The sequence below is a fragment of the Myotis nattereri genome (assembly GCF_964212035.1).
Source record: "Myotis nattereri genome assembly, chromosome: Y".
In the NCBI taxonomy this organism is placed as follows: domain Eukaryota; kingdom Metazoa; phylum Chordata; class Mammalia; order Chiroptera; family Vespertilionidae; genus Myotis; species Myotis nattereri.
This window is the reverse complement of record NC_138094.1, coordinates 1,824,389-1,848,390: the sequence shown is the minus strand read 5'-3', so window position 1 is coordinate 1,848,390 and position 24,002 is coordinate 1,824,389. Positions and strand designations below refer to the sequence as shown.

General features: G+C 50.2%; 1 protein-coding gene across 1 annotated transcript in view; it reads left to right on the top strand.

Moving 5' to 3' along the window:
* The window catches only part of LOC308512214 (neuroligin-4, X-linked-like), a 118,331-nt gene that overhangs the window by 93,420 nt on the left and 909 nt on the right, over nucleotides 1-24,002 (top strand). The window contains exons 5-7 of the mRNA XM_081082011.1: nucleotides 14,394-14,579; nucleotides 16,582-17,371; nucleotides 23,134-24,002. The exon at nucleotides 23,134-24,002 is cut by the window's right edge and continues 909 nt beyond it. Of these exons, the coding sequence (XP_080938137.1) occupies nucleotides 14,394-14,579; nucleotides 16,582-17,371; nucleotides 23,134-23,983 (1,826 nt within the window). The 3' untranslated portion in view covers nucleotides 23,984-24,002. The remainder of the gene's footprint in view (nucleotides 1-14,393; nucleotides 14,580-16,581; nucleotides 17,372-23,133) is intronic.

Here is a 24,002-nt window from a genome sequence, read left to right as displayed (position 1 = left end):
AGAACATTCGGGGTGTGTGATAAGGCCGTTTGGGGGGGGCTGTTGAATTTGATCTGAAATACACCAGGGATTGGGTCGTTTTTATATCTCGAGCTGGTTCGTGCTGTTCTGCATCTATTTTTTTTCCAGACAGTGTAGCCCAGTGGGTGGCGTGACTCGGGGGTTGAGCATCGACCTATGCACCAGGAGGTCAGGGTTCCATTCCCGGTCAAGGGCACAGGCCCGGGTTGTGGGTTCGATCCCAGTAGGGGGCATGCGGGAGGCGGCCGACCCATGATTCTTTCTCATCATCGATGTTTCTACCTCTCTCCCCCTCTTCCTTCCTCTCTGAAATCAATAAAAGTCATATATATTGAAGACAATTTAAATGCTTTTTAATCCTTGGAGAATATTTTCTACCCGGACGTCAATAGCTCAGTGGCCGTCTTTCTATGCACAACCTGAAATAAAAATCGCATCAAGGGATATTTTTGGTTCCCCGACTTCTCCCCAAATTATACAACTTGGTTGCCACTCGAAGGCCAATCATCTTATCATTTCGTTCTTCTGGTAAAGTTTGTTTCTGTGAGATCGCCTACGCATAGGTGAAGTGTAGACGATTTTTATTTTTTATTTTTTGTCTCGGACATCGGGTCAGTCTATATTCTTCTTCTTCAGGGGGCGTTTTTCCTAGAATACTGTGTTTTCAGCTACATTTCATTCTGTCCTCACTGACGTTCACAGTTGCGTAGAAACCCCTTTTTAAATGCTTATAGCACGGAGTTTTAATCTGTTTTTCTGAAACCGGGAATGGATCCTAGGTTGACTGCATGTCTCCTGTTGAGAATGGGCGGAGCCGGCCGGACCGGCTCAGTTGGTTGAGCGTTGCCCTGTCAATCGAAAGGTTGTGGGTTCGATTCCCGGGCCCAGTAGGGGGAGCATGTAGGAGGCAATCAATCCATGTTTCTCTCTCATCACCGGTGTTTCTCTCTCTCTCTCTCTCCCTCTCCCTTCCTGTCTGTAAATTACAATCCATAAAATGTTTTTTTTAAAAAACATATTTGCCTAAAGTCTGTAGCTTATATATAGAAACTAGAGGCCCCGGTGCACGAATTCGTGCACCAGTGGGGTCCCTCGGCCTGGCCTGTGGGATCTGGCTGAAACCGGCTCTCCGATATCCCCCGAGGGGTCCCGGATGGCGAGAGGGTGCAGGCCAGGCTGAGGGACCCCATCAGTGTACGATCGGGCTGGGGAGGGACCGTGGGGGGGGTCCAGGGCGTGTCTGGCCCGTCTCGCTCAGTCCCGATCGGCCGGACCCTAGCAGCAAGCTCACCTACCGCTTGGAGCATCTGCCCCCTGGTGGTCAGTGCACGTCATAGTGACTGGTCGACCAGTCGACTGTCTGCCCCCTGGTGGTCAGTGCACGTCATAGCGACTGGTCGACCGGTCGACTGTCTGCCCCCTGGTGGTCAGTGCACGTCATAGCGACTGGTCGACCGGTCGACTGTCTGCCCCCTGGTGGTCAGTGCACGTCATAGCGATCCGTTGAGCGGCCTTAGCATATCATTAGCATATGACGTTTTGATTGGTTGAACGGACGCCCAGATGACCAGACACTTAGCATATTGGGCTTTTATTATATAGGATTATATCGGATAGTGCTGCCTTCTGTACGTAAGTGCTGTACGTAGATACATTTGTTAAAATGTTTTCATTGTTGTTTTTTTAAATATATTTTATTGATTTTTTACAGGGAGGAAGAGAGAGAGATAGAGAGTTAGAAACATCGACCAGCTGCCTCCTGCACACCCCCTACCGGGGATGTGCCTGCAACCCAGGTACATGCCCTTGGCCGGAATCGAACCCGGGTCCCTTTAGTCTGCAATCCGACGCTCTACCCACTGAGCCACACCGGCCAGGGCTCTTTTCATCGGTTCTGAAGAGAAAGGTAATTACGTCTCTGACTTCCGTGTTCGGAGTGAGCACGTCTGAATGTCATTCCACGTGTGTGATCCTCGGCGTGGGCGATTCCCCAAGGGCCTTTGTCGGAATAAGAAATGTGCATCTCTGCCCGTAATTGGATAAGAGGCTTAAGGATTCATAAACCTGGTCCCTCCTGTGGCTTCTCTTCATCTCAGTCTGATTAGCATCGGTTTCTCTTTATTCTGTGGGGGAAGGAAAACATCATTGAATACATGTATTCAATGGATTGTGTCTACTGACGTTTCTGCTTTGGATGTTCCAGTAATATTTCACGAAGAAGGTATTTTTCTATTGAGATGGGGTGGGGGGAGAGAGAGAGAGAGAGAGAGAGAGAGAGAGAGAGAGAGAGAGGAGAGTTTTAAATTTATATTTTTATATTAAAAATATAAAAAATAAATAAATTTTTTTATTCATTTCAGAGAGGAAGGGAGAGGGGGGAAAGAGAGAGAGAGAAGAGAGAGTTTTAAATTTATATTTTTATATTAAAAATATAAAAAATAAATGATTTTTTTTACTCATTTCAGAGAGGAAGGGAGAGGGAGAGAGAGAGAAAAACATCCATGATGAGAGAGAATCATGGATCGGCCGCCTCCCGCACGCCCCCGCCTGGCCGGTTGCAATTTTGATTGTTGTTTTTTTTAAACGATAGAAATGAAAATGTGAGGTCAGGCAGTGAATTATTTTGAGAGTCAGATCATAGATATATTTATTTTTCAATTTATTTTTATTGATTTCAGAGAGGAAGTGAGAGGGAGAGAGAGAAACATCCATGATGAGAGAGAATCATTAGACCGGCCGCCTCCCGCACACCCCCTACTGGGGATCAAGCCCGCAACCCGGGCATGTGCCCTTGACCGGGAATCGAACCCGGGACCCTTCAGTCCGCAGGCCGATGCTCTATCCACTGAGCCAAACCGGCCAGGGCTGTGTGTGTGTGTGTGTGTGTGTGTGTGTGTGTGTGTTTGATGGCCGTTTCAATATCCATCTGGACATTTATTTATTTTTTGGGCTCTGAGTGTCTATTCTCTTTAGCGGCATAAACCCCACCAGGCCTCTCTGCTGTCTCTGTGGCTTTGCCAGGCCCTCACTCCAGGCTCAAATCTGGGGCAACTGAACTAATTTTAATATCTGAGAGCAATGTAGAGTTTATTGTTCGTTTTGTTGTTTATAAAACAAACACTAGAGGCTCGGTGCACAAATTCGTGCACCAGTGGGGTCCCTCGGCCTGGCCAATGGGATCAGGCTGAAACCGGCTCTCCGACTTCCCCCGAGGGCTCCCGGATTGCAAGAGGGCACAGGCCAGGCTGAGGGACCCCCCTCCTCCCGCCACCTGAGTGCACGAATTTTGTGCACCGGGCCTCTAGTCTATGTAATTTTTTAAAAAAACTGTCGCCCGAGAGATGCCCGAAAGATCGAGCCCGTCTTTCTGAGGCTGGTGTCGGTGAAGGTTCGGAGATATGGGATGTGTGCGATGCAGCATCTCCGTGACGGATGGACGTAGGTTCTCTGGTAGCTCCCTTTACGATCCCCTTGAAAACATTTCTGTATAGAATTGCCGGCGGAATATTGATTCCCCCTCTGCTCTCCATCTGTTAGAAAAAGAAACACATAAAACCAAAAAAATACTCACCTGGCTGAGTTCCAGAAGGAATGCGTAATGATGTTTCTTCATCTGCTTCGTGGACACACGCCTCCTCCTGGCCCCATAAAATGTGTTTCCGGCGTTTTCTTAAGTTTGTGGCAGGAAGTCCCATGGATGAAAAGTTACATGTGGAGTCCTGGCCGGTGTGGTTCAGTGGATAGAGCGTTCGGCCTGTGGAATGAAGGGTCCCGGGTTCGATTCCCGGTCAGGGACACATGCCCGGGTTGCGGGCTCCATCCCCAGTAGGTGGCGTGCAGGAGGCAGCTGATCCATGATTCTTTCTCATCATGGATGTTTCTCTCTCTCTCTCTCTCTCCCTCTCCCTTCCTCTAGGAAATCAATAAAAATATATATTTTTTAAAAGTTAGACACGGAAACTCCCCAGCAATCCATCCACGGCGTATTTAGATTGAGCCCCCAGACTATTCTAAGACCCTTTAACACTTCAGATGAGAAACGTCTGAATTTAATATCAGACATTCTCTCCTCTCCTTTGGGTGTAATACTTTATATTTCTCCTAATTGTCTCATTGCTGAAACCTCTTACGCATCTTGAATTTAGAAGGCGAGGGCATAAGGAAGAAACTCATTTTAACAGAGGATAAAATCAGTGTGAAAATTTATGATTTCAAAGTAAAACCATTATTAATTATGGTTATGACAGTAAAGCCATTGGTGAAATTTATTGTAAGCAAACAAAACCAAATAAAACTACATATCGGTCTATGTAGTTTTTTAATTTTTAAACATAATTCTTCGTTGTTGGAGGTGTTACAGATAGCTCCCTATTTCCCCCCCATAGATCCCCTCCGGCCGACCGACACCCCTCACCCCAGGCCTCACCACCCTGCTGTCTGTGTCCACGGCTGATGCACAGATCGATGTGTACAAGGTCTCTGGTGGATTACCTCCCACCCACCCACCCCCATGTATTTTTTTAAAATATATTTCTATCGATTTCAGAGAGGAAGGGAGACGGAGAGAGCGATAGAAAAGTCCAGGATGAGAGAGAATCAAGGATCGGCCGCCTCCTGCACGCACCCTGCTATATGGGGATGGAGCCCACAACCCGGGCCTGTGCCCTTGATGGGAATCGAACCCGGGACCCTTCGGTCCGCAGGCCGACGCTCTAACCACTGACCAACACCAGCCGGGGGCCAGATGTGTTTCGGAGCCACATTCTGAGACAGCGGCGCCCTCCCTGCTTTCAGGGTGACGGGACCCGGGAGAGGATGGGTCCTGCTCATCCAGCCGACACAGGGCAGGAGGCAGAGCTGCCCTGAGTGAGCTGTGCTCAGGAGGCCGCCCCTGAGGGACTCACAGCCCCGCTTCTCTCTCTCTCTCTCTCTCTCTCTCTCTCTCTCTCTCTCTCTCTCTCTCGCTCGTTTTCTGCATCAGCTGCCGGGAGTCATGAGACGCCTTGTCGTAAAGGATGGAGCACATTTCCCTCCGAGCCCCTGCTTCCAGCGCTTCCTTCCTTCATCGGCCGGGTTTGGCCACCTTGGGTTTGTTGTGATGATAATGGAAGCGAGTCTATGCTGTTTCACTTTAATTCATTGGATAGAGGAAAGATAGATAGATGATAGATAGATAGATAGATAGATAGATAGATAGATAGATAGATGATTGATAGATAGATTGATAGATAATAGGAAATAAATTGATGGATGGATAGATAGATAGATAGATAGATAGATAGATAGATAAATAGATGATAGATAGATAGATAGATAGATGATAGATAGATAGATGATAGATAGATAAATGATTGATAGATAGATTGATAGATAATACGAAATAAATTGATGGATGGATAGATAGATAGATAGATAGATAGATAGATAGATGATAGATAGATGATTGATAGATAGATTGATAGATAATAGGAAATAAATTGATGGATGGATAGATAGATAGATAAATGATTGATAGATAGATTGATAGGTAATAGGAAATAAATTGATGGATGGATAGATAGATGATAGAGATACATAGATGATAGATGATAGATAGATAGATAGATAGATATAGAGATAGATGGAGAGATAAATAGATGATAGAGATAGATGGATAGATAGATGATAGAGATAGATAGATGATAGATAGATAAATATAGAGATAGATAGATAGATAGATAGATAGATAGATAGATGATAGATAGATATAGTTAGATGGATGATGGATGGATAGATGAATATATACATAGATAATCATTAGATAGATTGATAGATAGACAAGTAGATATGTAGATGATAGATGATAGATAGATAGATAGATAGATAGATAGATAGATAGGTAGATAGATGATAGATGGATATAGTTTGATGGATGATGAATGGATGGATAGATGAATAGATAGATGATAGATAAGCTAGACAGACAAGTAGATACATAGATGATAGATATAGATAGATAGATGATAGATAGATAGATAGATAAGATAGATGGATGATAGATGGATATAGTTAAATGGCTGGTGAATGGATAGATGAATATATACATAGGTAATCATTACATAGATAGATAGATAATAGATATAGTTAGATGGATGATGGATGGATAGATGAATATATAAAGAGATGATAGATATAGATAGATGATAGATAGATAGATAATAGGTGGATAATAGATATAGTTAGATGGGTGATGGAAGGATAGATGAATATGTAAAGAGATGATAGATATAGATAGATGATAGATAGATAGATAGATAGATAGATAGATAGATAATAGATATAGGTAGATGGGTGTTGGAGGGATACATGTATAGACAATAGACACATACAGTTACATAGATATTTAAGTATATACACACATTTCTTTTTTTAACCAGATCTCTCTCTCTCTTTTTTTTAATTTACTCTGTATGGTCTGAATTGAAATGCCTCTTGTCTAATTTGGGGGAATTCTCGCTGCTTTAGACATAATCACTGTGGTGCCTTCAGCTAAAGGTAAATTAACCAAAGCACTGCTATTTCGCCGCTCTCTGTTTTTCGTGGCAATCAGTGTTAACCTCAAGCGCGAAATAAGCATTTTCCCGCACAAGATGATAATGGCAGCTCCCCCAAGAGGCATCGCATATACACATTATAGTAGAAGTTTGTACGTCTTTGCGAGTCGGGGGCACCGGAGCTGGCCCTCGGAAGAAGGAAAGACAGCAGAGACCTCAGAGAAACGCCAATCAACCAATCCCCAGGCAGTTATGAATATCATCCTATAGCATAAAAGGCTAATATGCAAATTGTCCCCTTGACCGGGAGTTCGACCAGGTGTTCCATCAGGGGCCGGGCCAAGCTGGCCAACTGTCTGCGGCCCCTCCCCCCAGCCAGCCCCACCTCCAATCGGCCCCCCTCCACCCTGATCGCGGGCAGGGCCAGTCAACCAACTGCCTGTGGCCCCTCCCCCTGTTTGGCCCCGCCCCTAATTCCCCCTCCCCCAATAGTGGGTGGGGCCAACCAACCGCCCGTGGCCCCTCCCCTGTTCGGCCCTGTCCCTAATTGCCCCCACCCGACCCGGATTGGGGTGGGTTGGCCGGCCACTGCCCACAGCCCCTCCCCCTCAGCCGGCCCTCCCCTGATTAGTCCCCCTGCATTGGGGCAGGACCAGCTGGCCAACCTCCCGTGTCCCCTCCCCTGAGCCGGCCTGGCCTGATCGGCCGTGATTGGGGTGGGCCCGCCGTATCCCACACATGCAGGAATTCGTGCACTGGGGAGTTCGCTCGCTTGCTATGATGTGCGCTGACCACCGGGGGGGTGGGCAGAACGAAAAAAAAAGGCCCCAGCCGGCAGCCGGAAGGCCCCCATCGGCCCTGATCGCCGGCCAGGCCTAGGGACCCTACGTGTGCACGAATTTCATGCACCAGGCCTGTCGGCTACAATAGCTGAGACCTTAATGAGGCAGAGCCAACCAGTGTTGCAAAGCTTGGGGGTGTTTCTGGGTTCAAAACAAAAATATTATGTGAGCGAGGCGATGTTGTTGGATTTTGAAAGAATCGGAACAGAATTCATCGCCCTTGTTCCAATAGGTTGCGTGGATTAATTTACGGGAAAAGGAACAAATCGAGTTCCTGATTCTTGTCTGACCGCTGATGGTATCGGATTAGTGAGCGGTAAGAAACGTCACTCCCATCACGGCCGTTGTGCTTCCTTTAAAGCTCCTGGTGTGTTTTTTTAATTATTATTATTTTTTTATTGATTGATTGGAGAGAAAGAGAGACGTTGATTTGTTGTGTAATAAGCAAACTCGATTTCCTATTCTTTATTTTCTTTCCGGAACAGAATGGGTTTTACTTTTCGAAAATTAATATCGTTTCCAAAATAAATGGACTTGAACACCCCTGCGTAGCCTCGATCTAAGATAATTGTGTGGGCGGAGGCAAGATGCTCCATGGAATCTATTCATAATTTCATGGGTCCCCATGTTTGGGAAAATTCTGCTACGGGAATCAAATAGCTCTCGTAATGGCCTTGGGTTTATTCTACTGACATTAGAAATAGAATTGGGCCCTGGCCGGTGTGGCTCAGTGGATAGAACGTCGGCCTGCGGACTGAAGGGTCCTGGGTTCGAGTCCCGGTCAAGGGCTCGTGCCTGGGTTGTGGGCTCGATCCCCAGTGGGGGGCGTGCAGGAGGCAGCCGGTCCGTGATTCTCTCTCATCATGGATGTTTCTCTCTCTCTATTCCTCTCTCTCGCTTCCTCTCTGAAATCCATACAAATATATATATTTTTTAAAAAAATAGAATTAGACCTTGTGCAATATCGAGGTGGTAATTACACCTGATAGATCGATGGCCGGTTACTGCTCGTGTCATTCTTAAGTAAAATAAAGCAACCCCTTTGGGGGTCGAACGCCCCTCTCCCAGGGGTCGCCTAAGACCGCCGGAAAACACATCTATAATCACATATTGTTTTTGTGATTGATCACTGAGCTTTCATGATGTTCCATGTGTCACCATGAAAATCCATCCTACAGATCAGATGTTTCCATGACGATTCGTAACAGCAGCCACATGACGGTGATGATGCAGCCACGAGAATAATGTTATGGTTGGGGGTCCCCACAGCATGGGGAGCTGTATTCAGGGGTTGCGGCCTTAGGAAGGTTGAGAACCACTGATATAGATAGATATATAGATATAGATATAGATATAGGTATAGGTATAGATATAGATATAGATATAGATATATAGATATAGACGATATAGATATTGATATAGATGATATAGATATAGATGTAGATGATTAGATATAGATAGAGATATAGATGATATAGATATTGATATAGATGGTATAGATAAAGATGTAGATATAGATATAGATGATATAGATATAGCTGTAGACATAGATATAGATATAGATGATATATAGATGATATAGATATAAATGTAGATGATATAGATAGAGATATAGATGATATAGATATTGATATAGATGGTATAGATAAAGATGTAGATATAGATATAGATGATATAGATATAGCCGTAGACATAGATATAGATATAGATGATATAGATATAGATGATATAGATATAGATGTAGATGATATAGATATATATATAGATATAGATATAGATATATATAGATGATATAGATATATAGATATAGATATAGATGATATAGATATAGATGTAGATGATATAGATAGAGATATAGATGATATAGATATTGATATAGATGATATAGATATTGATATAGATGATATAGATATAGATGTAGATGATTAGATAGAGATAGAGATATAGATATTGATATAGATGATATAGATATAGATGTAGATGATATAGATATATATATAGAATGATATATATATAGATATAGATGATATAGATATAGATGATATAGATATAGTGATGAAGCAGCAACGAGAATAATGTTATGATTGGGGGTCCCCACAGCACGAGGAGCTGTATTCAGGGGTCGCGGCGTTAGGAAGGTTGAGAACCACTGTCCTAGAAGGATTGCTCCGTTCCTTCGTCATAAACGATTCCAACGAGAGAAAATCAAAGACGTGATCAATTGCAATAAACGCGCCCGGTGAGCAATCTCCTGGAAACAGCAGAGGACCCCAGCTTGCATTGATTTGACTCATTTTCGTCGTCATACCTCAGTGGTTCTCAACCTTCCTCACACTGCGAACCCTTGAACACAGCTCCCCATGCTGTGGGGACCCTCGATTTCATGGTGACACATTAAACATCATGAAAGCATCGTGGTCAATCACAAAAACAATATGCGATTATAGATGTGTTTTCCGATGGTCTTAGGCGACCCCTGTGAAAGGGCCGTTCGACCCCCAGAGGGGCCACGACCCACAGGTTGAGAACCGCTGTTCCCCGTTCTCCTCACATAGACGTCTTTCACAGCCCCGTTCATGGGGCCTAAACGAAATTCTCTCTCGTCTTGGCTGTCTTGGGGCAGCTCCTGCGTCGAGCGTCTGCCCCCTGATGTCCAGTGCGCGTCATCGTGACCAGTCGTTTTGTCGTTCAGTCGATTTGCATATTAGGGTTTTATTATATAGGATTCGAGGCCCAGTGCATGAAATCCGTGCACTGGGGGAGAAGTCCCCTCAGCCCCGCCTGCAACCCCTCAGGCTGGGGCAGCTCCTGCATCGAGCGTCTGCCCCCTGGTGGCGAGTGCGCGTCATCGCGACCGGTTGTTTTGTCGTTCAGTCGATTTGCATATTAGGGTTTTATTATATAGGATTCGAGGCCCAGTGCATGAAATCCGTGCACTGGGGGAGAAGTCCCCTCAGCCCCGCCTGCAACCCCTCGGGCTGGGGCAGCTCCTGCGTCGAGCGTCTCCCCCTGGTGGCCAGTGCGCGTCATCGCGACCGGTCGTTTCGCCCGTTCAGTCGATTTGCATATTAGGGTTTTATTATATAGGATTCGACGCCCAGTGCACGAAATCCGTGCCCTGTTGCGGGGGAGGGATCCCTGCAGCCTGGCCTGCAACCTCTCAGGCTGGGGGCAGCTCCTGCGTCGAACGTCTGCCCCCTGGTGGCCAGTGCACGTCATCGCGACCGGTCGTCCGGTCGTTCGGTCATTGAGGCTTTTGTCCTATAGGTTTCCTTTTGGCTTTCCTTCTGTTAAATTCAACATGGGCTCGTAAACCCACTCACTGATGTGGGAGGCAGGGCCCCTGATTTAAAAAGGCCGCTAAGCCCAGCCAGTGTGGTTCAGTGGTGAGCATCCACCTAGGAGCCAGGAGGTCAGGGTCCGATTCCCCGTCAAGGGCACAGGCCCGGGTTGCGGGCTCGGTCCCCGGTCGGTGGTGTGCGGGAGGCGGCCGATCCGTGGTTCTCTGTCATCAAGGATGCTTCTCTCTCCCTCCCCCTTTTCATCTCTGAAATCAAGGAAATAATATTTTTCTAAAAGAGAAACAAAGAGACCATTTGTGTAGAAAATTATAGGCGTTCAAGGGACCCCCTTCATTCATTCGTCCGGAGCTTAGATTGAAGGCCTCGGACTCCGCCGGGACCTTCCTTCTAAGGACGCTGCTGTCTTCTTGTTGTTGGTAGAATTCTACGTGTTTGTCAGCCAACGCCCGTCCTGCTTCTGGATTCCGTCGAACACGCTATTTGGACAATCAGGGCAGGACAGGGCCGTCGCCTCACCCGGAGGCCATAAAATGGGGACGTTAGCCCGGTTGACTGTCGAAACGAATAGAGAAGAAAACAAAAAAAATCCCTGGATTTTGCAGGAAATGGAAACGCCGAAGCAGACACTATGGGGACACCAGCTTACACACACACACACACACACACACACACACCATATTCATTCGCCGAATTTCGCAAACAGGCCATGGAGTATTGCTCATCGGTTGGCTTGCTGTCTGCCTGGGGCGTGTGGAAGGAATTCAGAACAGCCAAGATCAGATGTCCCCCTGGGGGGTTCTCTGGAGGGAACTCACATCTCCACGCCTGCACGGCTCTCGATTCACTGCGTGCGTCCGTGTACGTGGTTCCTTAGCTTCCACGTGGGCGTGAGGTCGGGGGACGTGTGTCATTCTCCGATTGTCCCGTTTCACCCTGCACCCCGCTCCCCAGGTCCCCCCTGTGGCGTCGCGGACGGTCACGGCCCTTCCTTTTTCAGGGCTGCGTAGTACTCCACGGTGTCGGCGGCCAGCGGCTGTTCTGTCTGCCGATGGGCACATGGGCTGTTTCCAGCTCTTGGCGATTGTCAGTGGCGCTGCTACGAACATAGCGGGGGGCATACGTTCTTTCCGATGGGTGTTTTGGGGTTCTTAGGACATATTCTGAGAAGTGGGGGGTCTCAGATAGCTATACTTATAATAGGGCCATATGCAAATGGGACGCGACGCCGTCACATGATGACCCATCGACAGGAGGGCAGGGCCACGAGCTACCCATGGCGGTGGGCGGGCGGCAAGCCGAGGGAATCGCGGGGCGCCGGGGGGCTCCCTTCTCTCCGCGTCCTCGCCGGCAGGTGGCGTTGGCTGATGCGCGTATGGCGACACCCCCATTGTCGTTTTAATTTGCGTCTCCTGGCCGGCCAGCGACATCGAGCCTTTCTCCATAACGGCACGTCGCCAACGTCTCCTGTCGCTTCTCGCAAACAAATTGCGCCCATCGGTCATTTCTGCAAAGAATGAATCGCCTCCCTCTGTCGTGGGGAATACGGGGCCCGTCTCTGGTTACCCCACGGCCCCCAAAAGGCCACGATCGGCGTGATTTTTACACATAAAACCGCACGAGGGAGGCTTTCCTTCTCAGCAAAGCGCGTTTCATTGCGTGAAAAAATGTATAAAAAAAAGAGGTTTACGGCTAAACGCTGGAGCCACCAAACATTCGTCGGCAGGAAAGGGGACTTAGTCATGTTTTCTAAATATGTTTTTATTGATTTCAGAGAAGAAGGGAGAGGGAGGGAGAGAGAAACATCCATGAGGAGAGAGAATCACGGATTGGCCGCCTCCTGCACGCCCCCTACTGGGGATCGAGCCCGCAACCCAGACCGGGAATCGAACCCTGAACCCCTGGTTCAGAGGTGGACGCAAACCACTGGGCCACACCTGCCGGGCTCGTAATTATTAATTGCTAATCAAATCGGGGAGGTGGGGTATGTGCTGAATAGCAACCACCTTGCAGGGGTTAATTCTGCAGGTATCTGTGGGCTCAGGGGGCAAAGAGTCCCGATCGTTGCCTATTTTATTTTATTTTATTATTTTGATTTTTTTACCGAGAGGAAGAGAGAGGGATAGAGAGTTAGAAACATCCATCAGCTGCCTCCTGCACGCCCCCTACTGAGGATGTGCCCGCAACCAAGGTACATGCCCTTGACCGGAATCGAACCCGGGACCCTTGAGTCCGCAGGCCGACGCTCTATCCACTGAGCCACACCGGTCAGGGCCCAATCGTTGCCTTTTTGATACAAAAACCCACTTCCTTACAGGCCGGCGTGGTTCTGTGGCTGAGCGTCGGCCTAGGAACCAGGAGGTCCCGGGTTCGAGTCCCGGTCAAGGGCACAGACCCGGGTTGCAGGCTCCACCCCCAGTGGGGGGCGTGCAGGAGGCGGCCGATCCATGATTTTCTCTCATCATGGATGTCTCTCTCTCTCTCTCGCTCTCCCTTCCTCGCTCTGAAATCAATTAAAATATATATATATTTTTAGAGGGTTCTAATATATATTTTTGAAGGTTATATCTATGTATAAAGGTTTAATATATATTTTTTTAATAAAAAAACGAATGGTAAAACCACACGTTTAGTGCTTTTGTAGGCGTGCACTGGGGTTTGCACACACACTTAATTTTTTTCCTCTTTGAAAACCCGGTTTTAGCCGTCTTTCTCATTTTGTCGATCAAAGACCAGCGCACGCAATGGGAATGGTGGCTGGAATCTAGAATTGCTGCTTGTTGTCACCGTTATAGATCAATTTCTCCTCCTGCGTCAGCCCCATAGGAACCCCAGAGACGAAATCCGTTCTATTGGCCACAAAAAAACAGATGTTTTACACGGCAGCTCGCGGGACCCCGTAAACCACAATCGATCAAACAGAAACAATATTGAGGGCGTTTTTTTTTTGTTTTTTTTTTTTAATTTTAATGTGGTTTTTTTTTCCCAGAAATAAATTTATTTGCATAATATTTATATCAAATTCAATTTTGCCAAATCCATATCATGTTTTTTTTTCTTTTTTCGTTTTTTTTCTATTTTCTTTCTTTCTTTTTTTTTACTTTTTTTTTTCATTATTATTAGTTAAGGTATTACAAATGTGTCCTCATCTCCCCCATTAACCCCCAACCTCCCCCCGCCGTGGGTTTTTTTTTCATTGATTTTTATAGGGAGAGAGAGAGAAACATCAATAATGAGAAAGAATCATCAATAATGAGAGAGAATCATCAATAATGAGAATCATCAATGATGAGAGAGAATCACCAATAATGAGAAAGAATCATCAATAATGAGAAAGAATCATCAATAATGAGAATCATCAATAATGAGAATCATCAATGATGAGAGAGAATCATCAATAGTGAGAGAGAATCATCAATAATGAGAGAGAATCATCAATAATGAGAGAGAATCATCAATAATGAGAGAGAATCATCAATAATGAGAAAGAATCATCAATAATGAGAGAGAATCACGGATCGGCTGCCTCCCGCACGCCCCCTACTGGGGAATCGAACCCGCAACCCGGGCCCGGGCCCTTGACCGGGAATCGAACCCGGGACCTCCTGGTTCCCAGGTCGACGCTCTAACCCCTGAGCCACACCAGCCGGGCTCTTGCTAGTAGAAAATTGAAACTATTTTTCTCTCTTTTCTCGCAGGGTTCTTAAGTACGGGCGACCAGGCGGCCAAGGGCAACTACGGGCTCCTGGACCAGATCCAGGCCCTGCGCTGGATCGAGGAGAACGTCGGCGCCTTCGGGGGCGACCCGAAGCGCGTCACCATCTTCGGCTCGGGCGCGGGGGCCTCGTGCGTCAGCCTCCTGACCTTGTCCCACTACTCGGAAGGTAATGCGGGGACCCCGGGACCCACCCAGGAAGCCTTGCCCCCCAAAATGACATGTGCCTACATGCTCTCGTTTCTTCAAGATATTTTTGCTAGAGGCCCGGTGCACGAATTCGTGCACAGGTTGGGGGATCTGGACGGCCCACCCTGATTGGGACCATTCGGGCCGGGCCAACAGGGGTGGGTAGGGGAGGGGATGCCCAGGAGGTTGGCCGGCCAGCCCCGCCCCCAATCAGGGTTGAGGGGGGCCAATCAGGGGCGGGGCCGGCCAGGGGAAGGGGCCGCGGGAGGTTGACCTGCCAGTCCTGCCCCACATGGGAAGGGGTGTCATTCCGGGTTGGACTGGCCGGGGAGAGGGGCCATGGGCTGTTGGCCGGCCCGGCCCACCCCCTGGATGAACTCCCAATCGAGCGGATAATTTGCAGATTAGCCTTTTATTCTATAGAATTGATTTCAGAGAGGAAGGCAGAGGGAGAGAGAGAGAAACGTTAATGATGAGAGAGAATCATGGACCGGCTGCCTCCCGCACGCCCCCTACTGGGGATCGAGCCCGCAACCCAGGCCTGTGCCCTTGACCGGGAATCGAACCCAGGACCTGTCTGTGTATGGGATGGTGCTCAACCCACTGAGCCGCACGGGCCAGGACCCACAAAATTCTATGACGGCGCCTCTGATACATGGAGGAGGGGAGCAGGAGGGCATCTCTGAATTCCCTTCCGTGGGTTTGTTTTTCCTGTAATGAACTGGCCCCCGATTCTTCCCCTGGGGCAGGGTACCCCGTGACCACGCAAATACCCCACCAGGTGGCGGGAGGAGAAAGGCAATGCAAGCCCTGGCCAGTGTGGCTCAGTGGCTAGAGCACCCGCCTGCAGACCAAAGGGTCCCGGGTTCGAATCCTGGTCAAGGGCATCTACCTCGGTTGCAGGCTCCTCCCCAGATCAGGGCGCATGCAGGAGGCAACCCATCGATGCGTCTCTCTCACATCGATGTTTCTCTCTCTCCCTCTCTCTCCCACTTTCTCTAAAATCAATGGCAACATATCCCCAGGTGAGGATTAAAAAGGGAAAAATAAATAAAAAAGAAAGAAGATGCATTATTTTATCAGTGCAGCTAAATTGCCTATGTCGTTCCATTTACTGAACCGATATTTGTGGGGTGTGCATGTGTGTGTGTGTATAAAAACATCCTATAAAATCAATGTGCAACTCTCGCTGGTTTGGGGCAGTGGATAGAGCATCGACCTGCAGACGGAAGGGTCCTGGGTTCGATTCCCGGTCCGGGGCACATGCCCGGGTTGCGGGCTCGATCCCCAGTGTGGGGCGTGCAGGAGGCGGCCGGTCCATGATTCTCTCTCATCATGGATGTTTCTCTCTGTCTCTCTCCCTCTCCCTTCCTCTCTGAAATCAATAGAAATATATATACTTTTTAAAAAGGACAAGAAAGAGAATGAATAATTTTATCAGTGCAGCTACATTGCACATATCGTTTCATATATATATATATGTATATTTTATTGATTTCATAGAGGAAGGGAGGTATATATATATTTTTTTATTGATTTCAGAGGAAGAAAGATGCAAATTGAGTTAGAAACATCCATGATGAGAGAGAATCATGGACCGGCTGCCTCCTGCACGCCCCCTACTGGGGATCGAGCCTGAAACCCGGGCCTGTGCCCTTGAGCAGGAATCGAACCCTGACCTCCTGGTTCCTAGGTGGATGCTCACCCCCTGAGCCAAACCAGCTAGGAATCGTCCCATTTCCTTAAACAATCTTTGTGGGGCGCATGCATGTACGTGTGTGCATGTGTGCGTTTGTGTGAGAATAAGAACACCCCTTAAGATCCACGTGCAGACGGAGATGGTTGTGGGGGTGCCGGGATGGAATCGAGGAAGCCAGCAGGAGCCAATCCCCGCCTTGTCTGCCCTCCCCCAGCGGCGTCTCTGTCTTTGGGGTGACTCCTCTTTTTTCTCTCATTGGCGTGCCCCCCGCCCCCCGCCACAGGCCTGTTCCAAAAAGCCATTATCCAGAGCGGGACCGCCCTGTCAAGCTGGGCCGTCAACTACCAGCCGGCCAAGTACACGCGCATCCTGGCGGACAAGGTGGGCTGCAACATGCTGGACACGACGGACCTGGTGGAGTGCCTGCGTGGCAAGAGCCACCGCGAGCTGATCCAGCAGACCATCACGCCCGCCACCTACCACATCTCCTTCGGGCCCGTCATCGACGGCGACGTCATCCCGGACGACCCCCAGATCCTCATGGAGCAGGGCGAGTTCCTCAACTACGACATCATGCTGGGCGTCAACCAGGGCGAGGGCCTCAAGTTCGTGGACGGGATCGTGGACAACGAGGACGGTGTCACGCCCAACGACTTCGACTTCTCCGTGTCCAACTTCGTGGACAACCTCTACGGCTACCCCGAGGGCAAGGATACGCTGAGGGAGACCATCAAGTTCATGTACACGGACTGGGCCGACAAGGAGAACCCCGAGACCCGGCGCAAGACGCTGGTGGCCCTGTTCACCGACCACCAGTGGGTGGCCCCCGCCGTGGCCACGGCCGACCTGCACGCCCAGTACGGGTCGCCCACCTACTTCTACGCCTTCTACCACCACTGCCAGAGCGAGATGAAGCCGGGCTGGGCGGACGCGGCCCACGGGGACGAGGTGCCCTACGTCTTCGGCATCCCCATGATCGGCCCCACCGAGCTCTTCAGCTGCAACTTCTCCAAGAACGACGTCATGCTCAGCGCCGTGGTCATGACCTACTGGACCAACTTCGCCAAGACCGGGTAGGTCGTGGCCCTCGAACCCCCGTCCCTGCCCCCCTCCCCCGCCCAGGCCAGGCCGGTCCAGTGGTGGCCTGGCTCCCGGATGTCTGGTTGCTCCTCTGTGTTTTTGGTGGGTTGTTTCATCGAGTCTTATTTATTTATTTCTTTATTATCCTCTCTAATAAAGAGGTAATATGCAAATTGACCGTCACTCCAACACACAAGATGGCCAGCAGGGAAGGGCAGTTGGGAGGGACCAGGCCGGCAGGGGAGGGCAGTTAGGGGCAAGCAGGCCGACAGAGGAGGCCGGTTAGGGGCAATCAGACTGGCAGGGGAGGGCAATTGTGGGCAATCAGACCGGCAGGGGACAGCAGTTGGGGGCGATCAGACCGGCAGGGGAGAGCAGTTAGGAGCAACCAGACCGGCAGGGCAGAGCAGTTAGGGGCAAGCAGGCTGGCAGAGGAGGGTGGTTAGGGGCCATCAGGCAGGCAGGTGAGCAGTTAGGAGCCAGTGGTCCCAGATTGTGAGAGGGATCGGACCTAAACTGGCAGTCAGTATGCTAATTAGACCGGACGTCTTCCGGACGTCTTTCGGACAAAGCCACAGTGGCAGGGGCTGAGGCAGAGGCGGTTAGGAGCCATCAGGCCAGCAGGGGAGGGTGGTTACAGGTGATCAGGCCGGCAGGGGGGGCAGTGAGGGGCGATCAGGCTGGCAGGGGAGTGGTTAGGGGGCGATCAGGCCAGCAGGGGAGCAGTTAGGGGGTGATCAGGCTGGCAGGGGCGTGGTTAGGGGGTGGTCAGGCTGGCAGGCAGGCGAGTGGTTGGGAGCTAGCAGTCCTGGATTGTGAGAGGGATGACCCAGATTGGAGAGGGTGAAGGCTGGACTGAGGGATACACAACCCTTCTAACCCCCTTGTGCACGAATTTCGTGCACCAGGCCTCTAGTCTATATATATATAAAAAGCTAATATGCAAAGTGTCCCCTCGGAAGTTCGACTGCTGGGGTCCAACCCCAGCGGGTCCAGGGGTCCCCAAAGGTGTGGACGGAGTCGGCGAAGAAGGAATGACACGGAGACAGCATTCAGTTGATCAGCAGCCTAGCCAGGATCTCCAGCCAAGTTCTGGTCAGGATCTCCAGCGAAGTTCTGTTTAGGATCTCCAGCCAGGTTCTGTGTCCATGTTGTCTTGCTAGGTTCTCCAGATTCTCCAGCCAGGTTCTCCAGCCAGGTTCTGTAGCCATGTTCCCTCGCTAGGTTCTCCAGCCAGGTTCTGTCCAGGTTCTCCAGCCAGGTTCAGTCACCAGGTTCTAGTCAGGTTCTCTTGCCAATTTCTGTAGTCAGGTTCAGTCCAGGATCTTTTGCTATGTTCTCTCGCTAGATTCTGTCTCTAGGTTCTGAGGCCAGTTTCTGTCCAGGATCTTTTGCCATGTTCTCTCCAGCGAAGTTCTTCTGTCTCTAGAGAATGTTCTGTGTAGGTTCTGTGCCTAGGTTCTGTCTTCTCTCTGTCTCTAGCTGTCTTGTTACATCTGTATTTATACCAGTTGATTCAATCCTATCAATCTCTATTCCAAAGGTTAGGGCGTTTCTTATTTCCATTCCAGGGAGTAAAGATTATGTAGCTTAAGCATGATTGTTTGTAGTTAAAGTGATTAACTACCCGCCTAGCACTTAGTTAAGGAGTTTCATCCCCTCCCTAACTTCAGGGGAAAGTCCCTACCTGGGGATTCAACCTTTCTCAGAGACCTTGGTTAAAACACATAGTGCCTAGAAGGTGAGCAAACATATTAAGAACAGTATGCCATATATGCCAGGTCCCTTGAAACAGCAAGCATGGACCGGCTCCCGGCATTCGACCAGGAGTTCAACTGTTCGCTATGATGTGAGCTGACCACCAGGGGGCGGTGCAGAATGAAAGGAGGCCCCCGCCGGCAGCCAGAAGGCCCTGATTGGCCCTGATCACTGGCCAGGCCTAGGGATGCTACCTGTGCATGAATTTCATGCACTGGGCCTCTAGTTTTAAAATATATATAAATACTAGAGGCCCCGTGCACGAAATTCCGCAAGGGGCTCGGCCCTCGCGGCCCCAGCTTCGTGCAGAAGGTCGTCCGGAAGGACGTCCGGAAGGTCGTTCAGTTCTCTGGTCCGAATGAGCATATTACACTTTTATGATTGTAGATAGACACATACATTATTTTTTAAAAATTTTTTTATGGATTTCAGAGAGGAAAGGAGAGGGAAAGACAGAAATATCCATGTTGAGAGAATCATGGATCAGCTGCCTCCTGCACGCCCCCTACTGGGGACTGAGCCCACAACCTCGGGCTCGTGCCCTTGGCCAGGAATCGAACCTGGGACCCTTAAGTCTGCAAGGCGACGCTCTATCCACTGAGCCACACCGGCCAGGACAGCTACAATACACCCTGACCGGGAATCGAACCCGGGACCTCCTGGTTCCTAGGTCGACGCTCAACCACTGAGCCACACCGGCCAGGCTGGAAATAAACTTTTTAATCATTTTGGGTTTTCTTTTTCTTTTTTTTTTTTTTTTTAATGCAAAGCCGGTTTCATTTATCATCGATTTAACTGAAGCATTAAAAGAAAATTGTGGAAGCCAAACAAAGCCATTAAATTCTCGTTAGCTCTCCTGCCCGCCCGAGGGCTCTGCAGCTGAGGCTGCCTCCCTTTGTTTAAACATGAAAGAAAGAGAAAGACGAAGGGAATTAATTAGTGGCAAGCCGGCCTCAGGACGATACCTTCCCCGGGTCCCAGGGAACGCGGAGCCTGGACGGAAAACCCCGCAGGATTCTGTCGTTGGAGGCGTCTGAAGGCCGAGACCGCGGTTCCGAACAATCCCTCTGCCCGCAGCTGCGTTTTCCACCCTCGTGGGCCTGGCCAGTGTGCTCAGTGGTTAGAGCGTCGACCTATGAACCAGGAGGTCAGGGTTCGATTCCCATCAAGGGCACGTGCCTGGGTTGCGGGTTGGATCCCCAGTAGGGGGCGTGCAGGAGGCAGCCGGTCCATGATTCTCTCTCGTCATTGATGTTTCTATCTCTGTCTCCTTCTTCCTTCTCTGAAATCGATAAAACTCCTATATAATAAAAGGCTAATATGCAAATTGTCCCCTCAGGAGTGCGACCGCCCGCTATGACATGCGCTGACCACCAGGGGGCGGTGCAGAATGAAGGAAGCCCTGGCTGGTAGCTGGGGGAAGGAAGGCCGTGATCGGCCCTAATTGCAGACCAGGCCTAGGGACCCCACCCATGCATGAATTCCATGCACTGGGCCTCTAGTATATATATATTTTAAATTAAAAGCATTCCTCCTAGCCGGTATGGCTCAGTGGATAGGACATCAGCCTGTGGACTGAATGGTCCTGGGTTCGATTCCCTGTCCCAGGCACATGCCCAGGTTGTGGGCTCCATCCCCAGTAGGGGGCGTGCAGAAGGCAGCCGATCCATGATTCTCTCTCCTCATGGATGTTTCTATCTCCCTCTTTCTTTCCTCTGTGAGATCAATAAAAATATGAAAGAAAAAAATAAAGAAATCTCACCGAGGTAACAAGACAGAGATGGTGGAGGGCCTCAGATTCTTTTAGAATGGTCGGGTCTTCATCCAAGTAGGAGCTAATTCCCTATCTGCCCCTCACGGGGTGCAGAGCTGAAATGACACTCAGGCACACTCATGGCAATGAGTTGTTTTTTTTCTTTTTCCTTTAATTAATTTGGAAAGCTCGTTGGCACGCCAACGAGGCCACTCGGAACTTCACTGAATGCGCAGAGCAAAATGCACTCGAAATCCAAGTACATACGGAACGTAATTTCCCCGGCAGCAGCCGGATTGAGGAGAAAAAGGGGGAGATGGATAGCGGATGGGCACAGTCTAGCGACTGAGGTGTTTGTGAGTGAGTGACAAGGGGTTCAGAGGTCGTTGCTAGCTAGTGATTTGCAATATGGCCCTGGCTGGTGTGGCTCAGTGGTTGAGCATCAACCTATGAACCAGGAGGTCAGGGTTCGATTCCCGGTCTAGGGCACATGCCCAGGTTGCGGGCTCCATCCCCAGGAGGGGGCGTGCAGGAGGCAGCCGGTCCATGATTCTCTCTTATCATGGATGTTTCTAGCTCTCTCTCTCTCTCTCTCTCTCTCTCTCCCTTCCTCTCTCTGGAATCAATAAATACATATCTCACGGTGCACATAGGAGCACAAAGTTGGCATGACTCCCAACATGCATTGCTGTGAATATCTGGTAGAAGGTTCAATGTTTGCACTTCGCCAAGGACATCCTGATATGCCCAATGGCTCATATGATGTGCGTGCCGGGGAGGGGAGCAGAGAGAAAGAGAGAGATGCACAGAGATAGAGAAAGAGGGAGATATATTAAGAGAGAGACACACAGAGAGAGGGCAAGAGAGATAGATATAGAAAGGTAGAGAGGGCCCTAGCTGGTGTGTCTCAGTGGGTGAGCATCGGCCTATGGACTGATGGGTCCTGGGTTCGATTCCGGTCAGGGGCACATGTGGGGTCCGTCTGGCTCCTCCCACCCAATGGCGGCCCATGAGGTGGGCCATTTGGGGGGAGTGGCCGCAGGAGGGCTCCAGGGCGTGTCCGGCCCGTCTCACTCAGTCCTGATCAGCCGGACCCCAGCAGCAAGCTAACCTACAAGTCGGAGCTCCTTCCCCCTGGTGGTCAGTGCACGTCACAGCGACTGGTCGACCGTCTGCCCCCTGGTGGTCTGTGCACGTTATAGTGAGCAGTTGAGCGGCCTTAGCATATCATTAGCATATTATGCTTTGATTGGTTGAACGGACGACTGGCCGCCCAGACGCTTAGCATATTAGGCTTTTATTATATGTCTAATAACAGGGTGATATGCAGATTGGTTGAGATGCCGTCACATAACAACCAATCAGCAGGCTGCGTGTGCAGCAGGAGTGGGTGGGCGGGGACTTACAGTGTCAGTGGGCGGGGACTTGAGGCTCGAGTCCCTGCCCCCGGCAAAGGCCCAATAGCAATATTAAAATATTTCCTTTAATTAATTTAACTTTTAATGTGCACAAATTTCGTGCACCAGACCCCTAGTATAGAATATAATAGGAGATAGATAGGTAAATCGATAGGTATATAGATATAGATAGACAGATATAAATATATATAGACTAGAGGCCTGGTGCACGAAAAATTGTGCACTCAGGGGGGGTCCCTCAGCCCGGCTTGTGCCCTCTCTCAGCCTGGGACCCCTCGGGGGATGTCCACCTGCTGGCTTAGGCCCGCTCCCTGGGGGGATTGGGCCTAAGCTGGCAGTCAGACATCTCTCTGGCAGCCCGGGAGCCTTCAGGGGATGTCCAAGTGCTGGCTTAGGCCTGCTCCCCGGGGGGATTGGGCCTAAGCTGGCAGTCAGACATCCCTCTGGCAGCCCAGGAGCCCTCGGGGGATGTCCACTTGCCAGTGGGGAGCAAGCCTAAGCTGCAGTCGGACATCCTTCGCGCTGCTGAGGTGGGAGAGGCTCCCACCATCACCACCGCTGTACTGGCAGCCGTCAGCCTGGCTTGTGGCTGAGCAGAGCTCCCCCTGTGGGAGCACACTGACCACCAGGGGGCAGCTCCTGCATTGAGCGTCTGCCCCCTGGTGGTCAGTGTGTGTCATAGCGACCAGTCATTCCCAGTCGTTCTGCTGTTAGGGTCGATTTGCATATTACCCTTTTATTCTATAGGATATGAAGATGTAGTTGTGCAACGTGGAAGCAGATGACGTCCTTTCTCTCTCTCTCTCTCCCTCCCCCCTCTCCCCAGGGACCCCAACCAGCCCGTGCCTCAGGACACCAAGTTCATCCACACCAAACCCAACCGTTTCGAGGAGGTGGCCTGGTCCAAGTACAACCCCAAGGACCAGCTGTACCTGCACATCGGCCTCAAGCCCCGCGTGCGGGACCACTACCGGGCCACCAAGGTGGCCTTCTGGCTGGAGCTGGTGCCCCACCTGCACAACCTGAACGAGATCTTCCAGTACGTCTCCACCACGACCAAGGTGCCGCCCCCCGACATGACTTCCTTCCCCTACGGCACCCGGCGGTCCCCGGCCAAGATCTGGCCCACCACCAAGCGCCCGGCCATCACACCCGCCAACAGCCCCAAGCACGCCAAGGACCCGCAGAAGACGGGCCCCGAGGACACCACCGTCCTCATCGAGACCAAGCGCGACTACTCGACGGAGCTCAGCGTCACCATCGCCGTGGGCGCCTCGCTGCTCTTCCTCAACATCCTGGCCTTCGCCGCCCTCTACTACAAGAAGGACAAGCGTCGCCACGAGACGCACCGGCGCCCCAGCCCCCAGCGCAGCACCACCAACGACATCGCCCACATCCGCAACGAGGAGATCATGTCCCTGCAGATGAAGCAGCTCGAGCACGAACACGAGTGCGAGTCGCTGCAGGCGCACGACACGCTGCGGCTCACGTGCCCGCCCGACTACACCCTCACCTTGCGGCGCTCGCCCGACGACATCCCACTCATGACACCCAACACCATCACCATGATCCCCAACACGCTGACGGGCATGCAGCCCCTGCACACCTTCAACACCTTCAGCGGCGGCCAGAACAGTAGCAACCTGCCCCACGGGCACTCGACCACCAGGGTATAGCTCGGCCGCCCATGTCCCC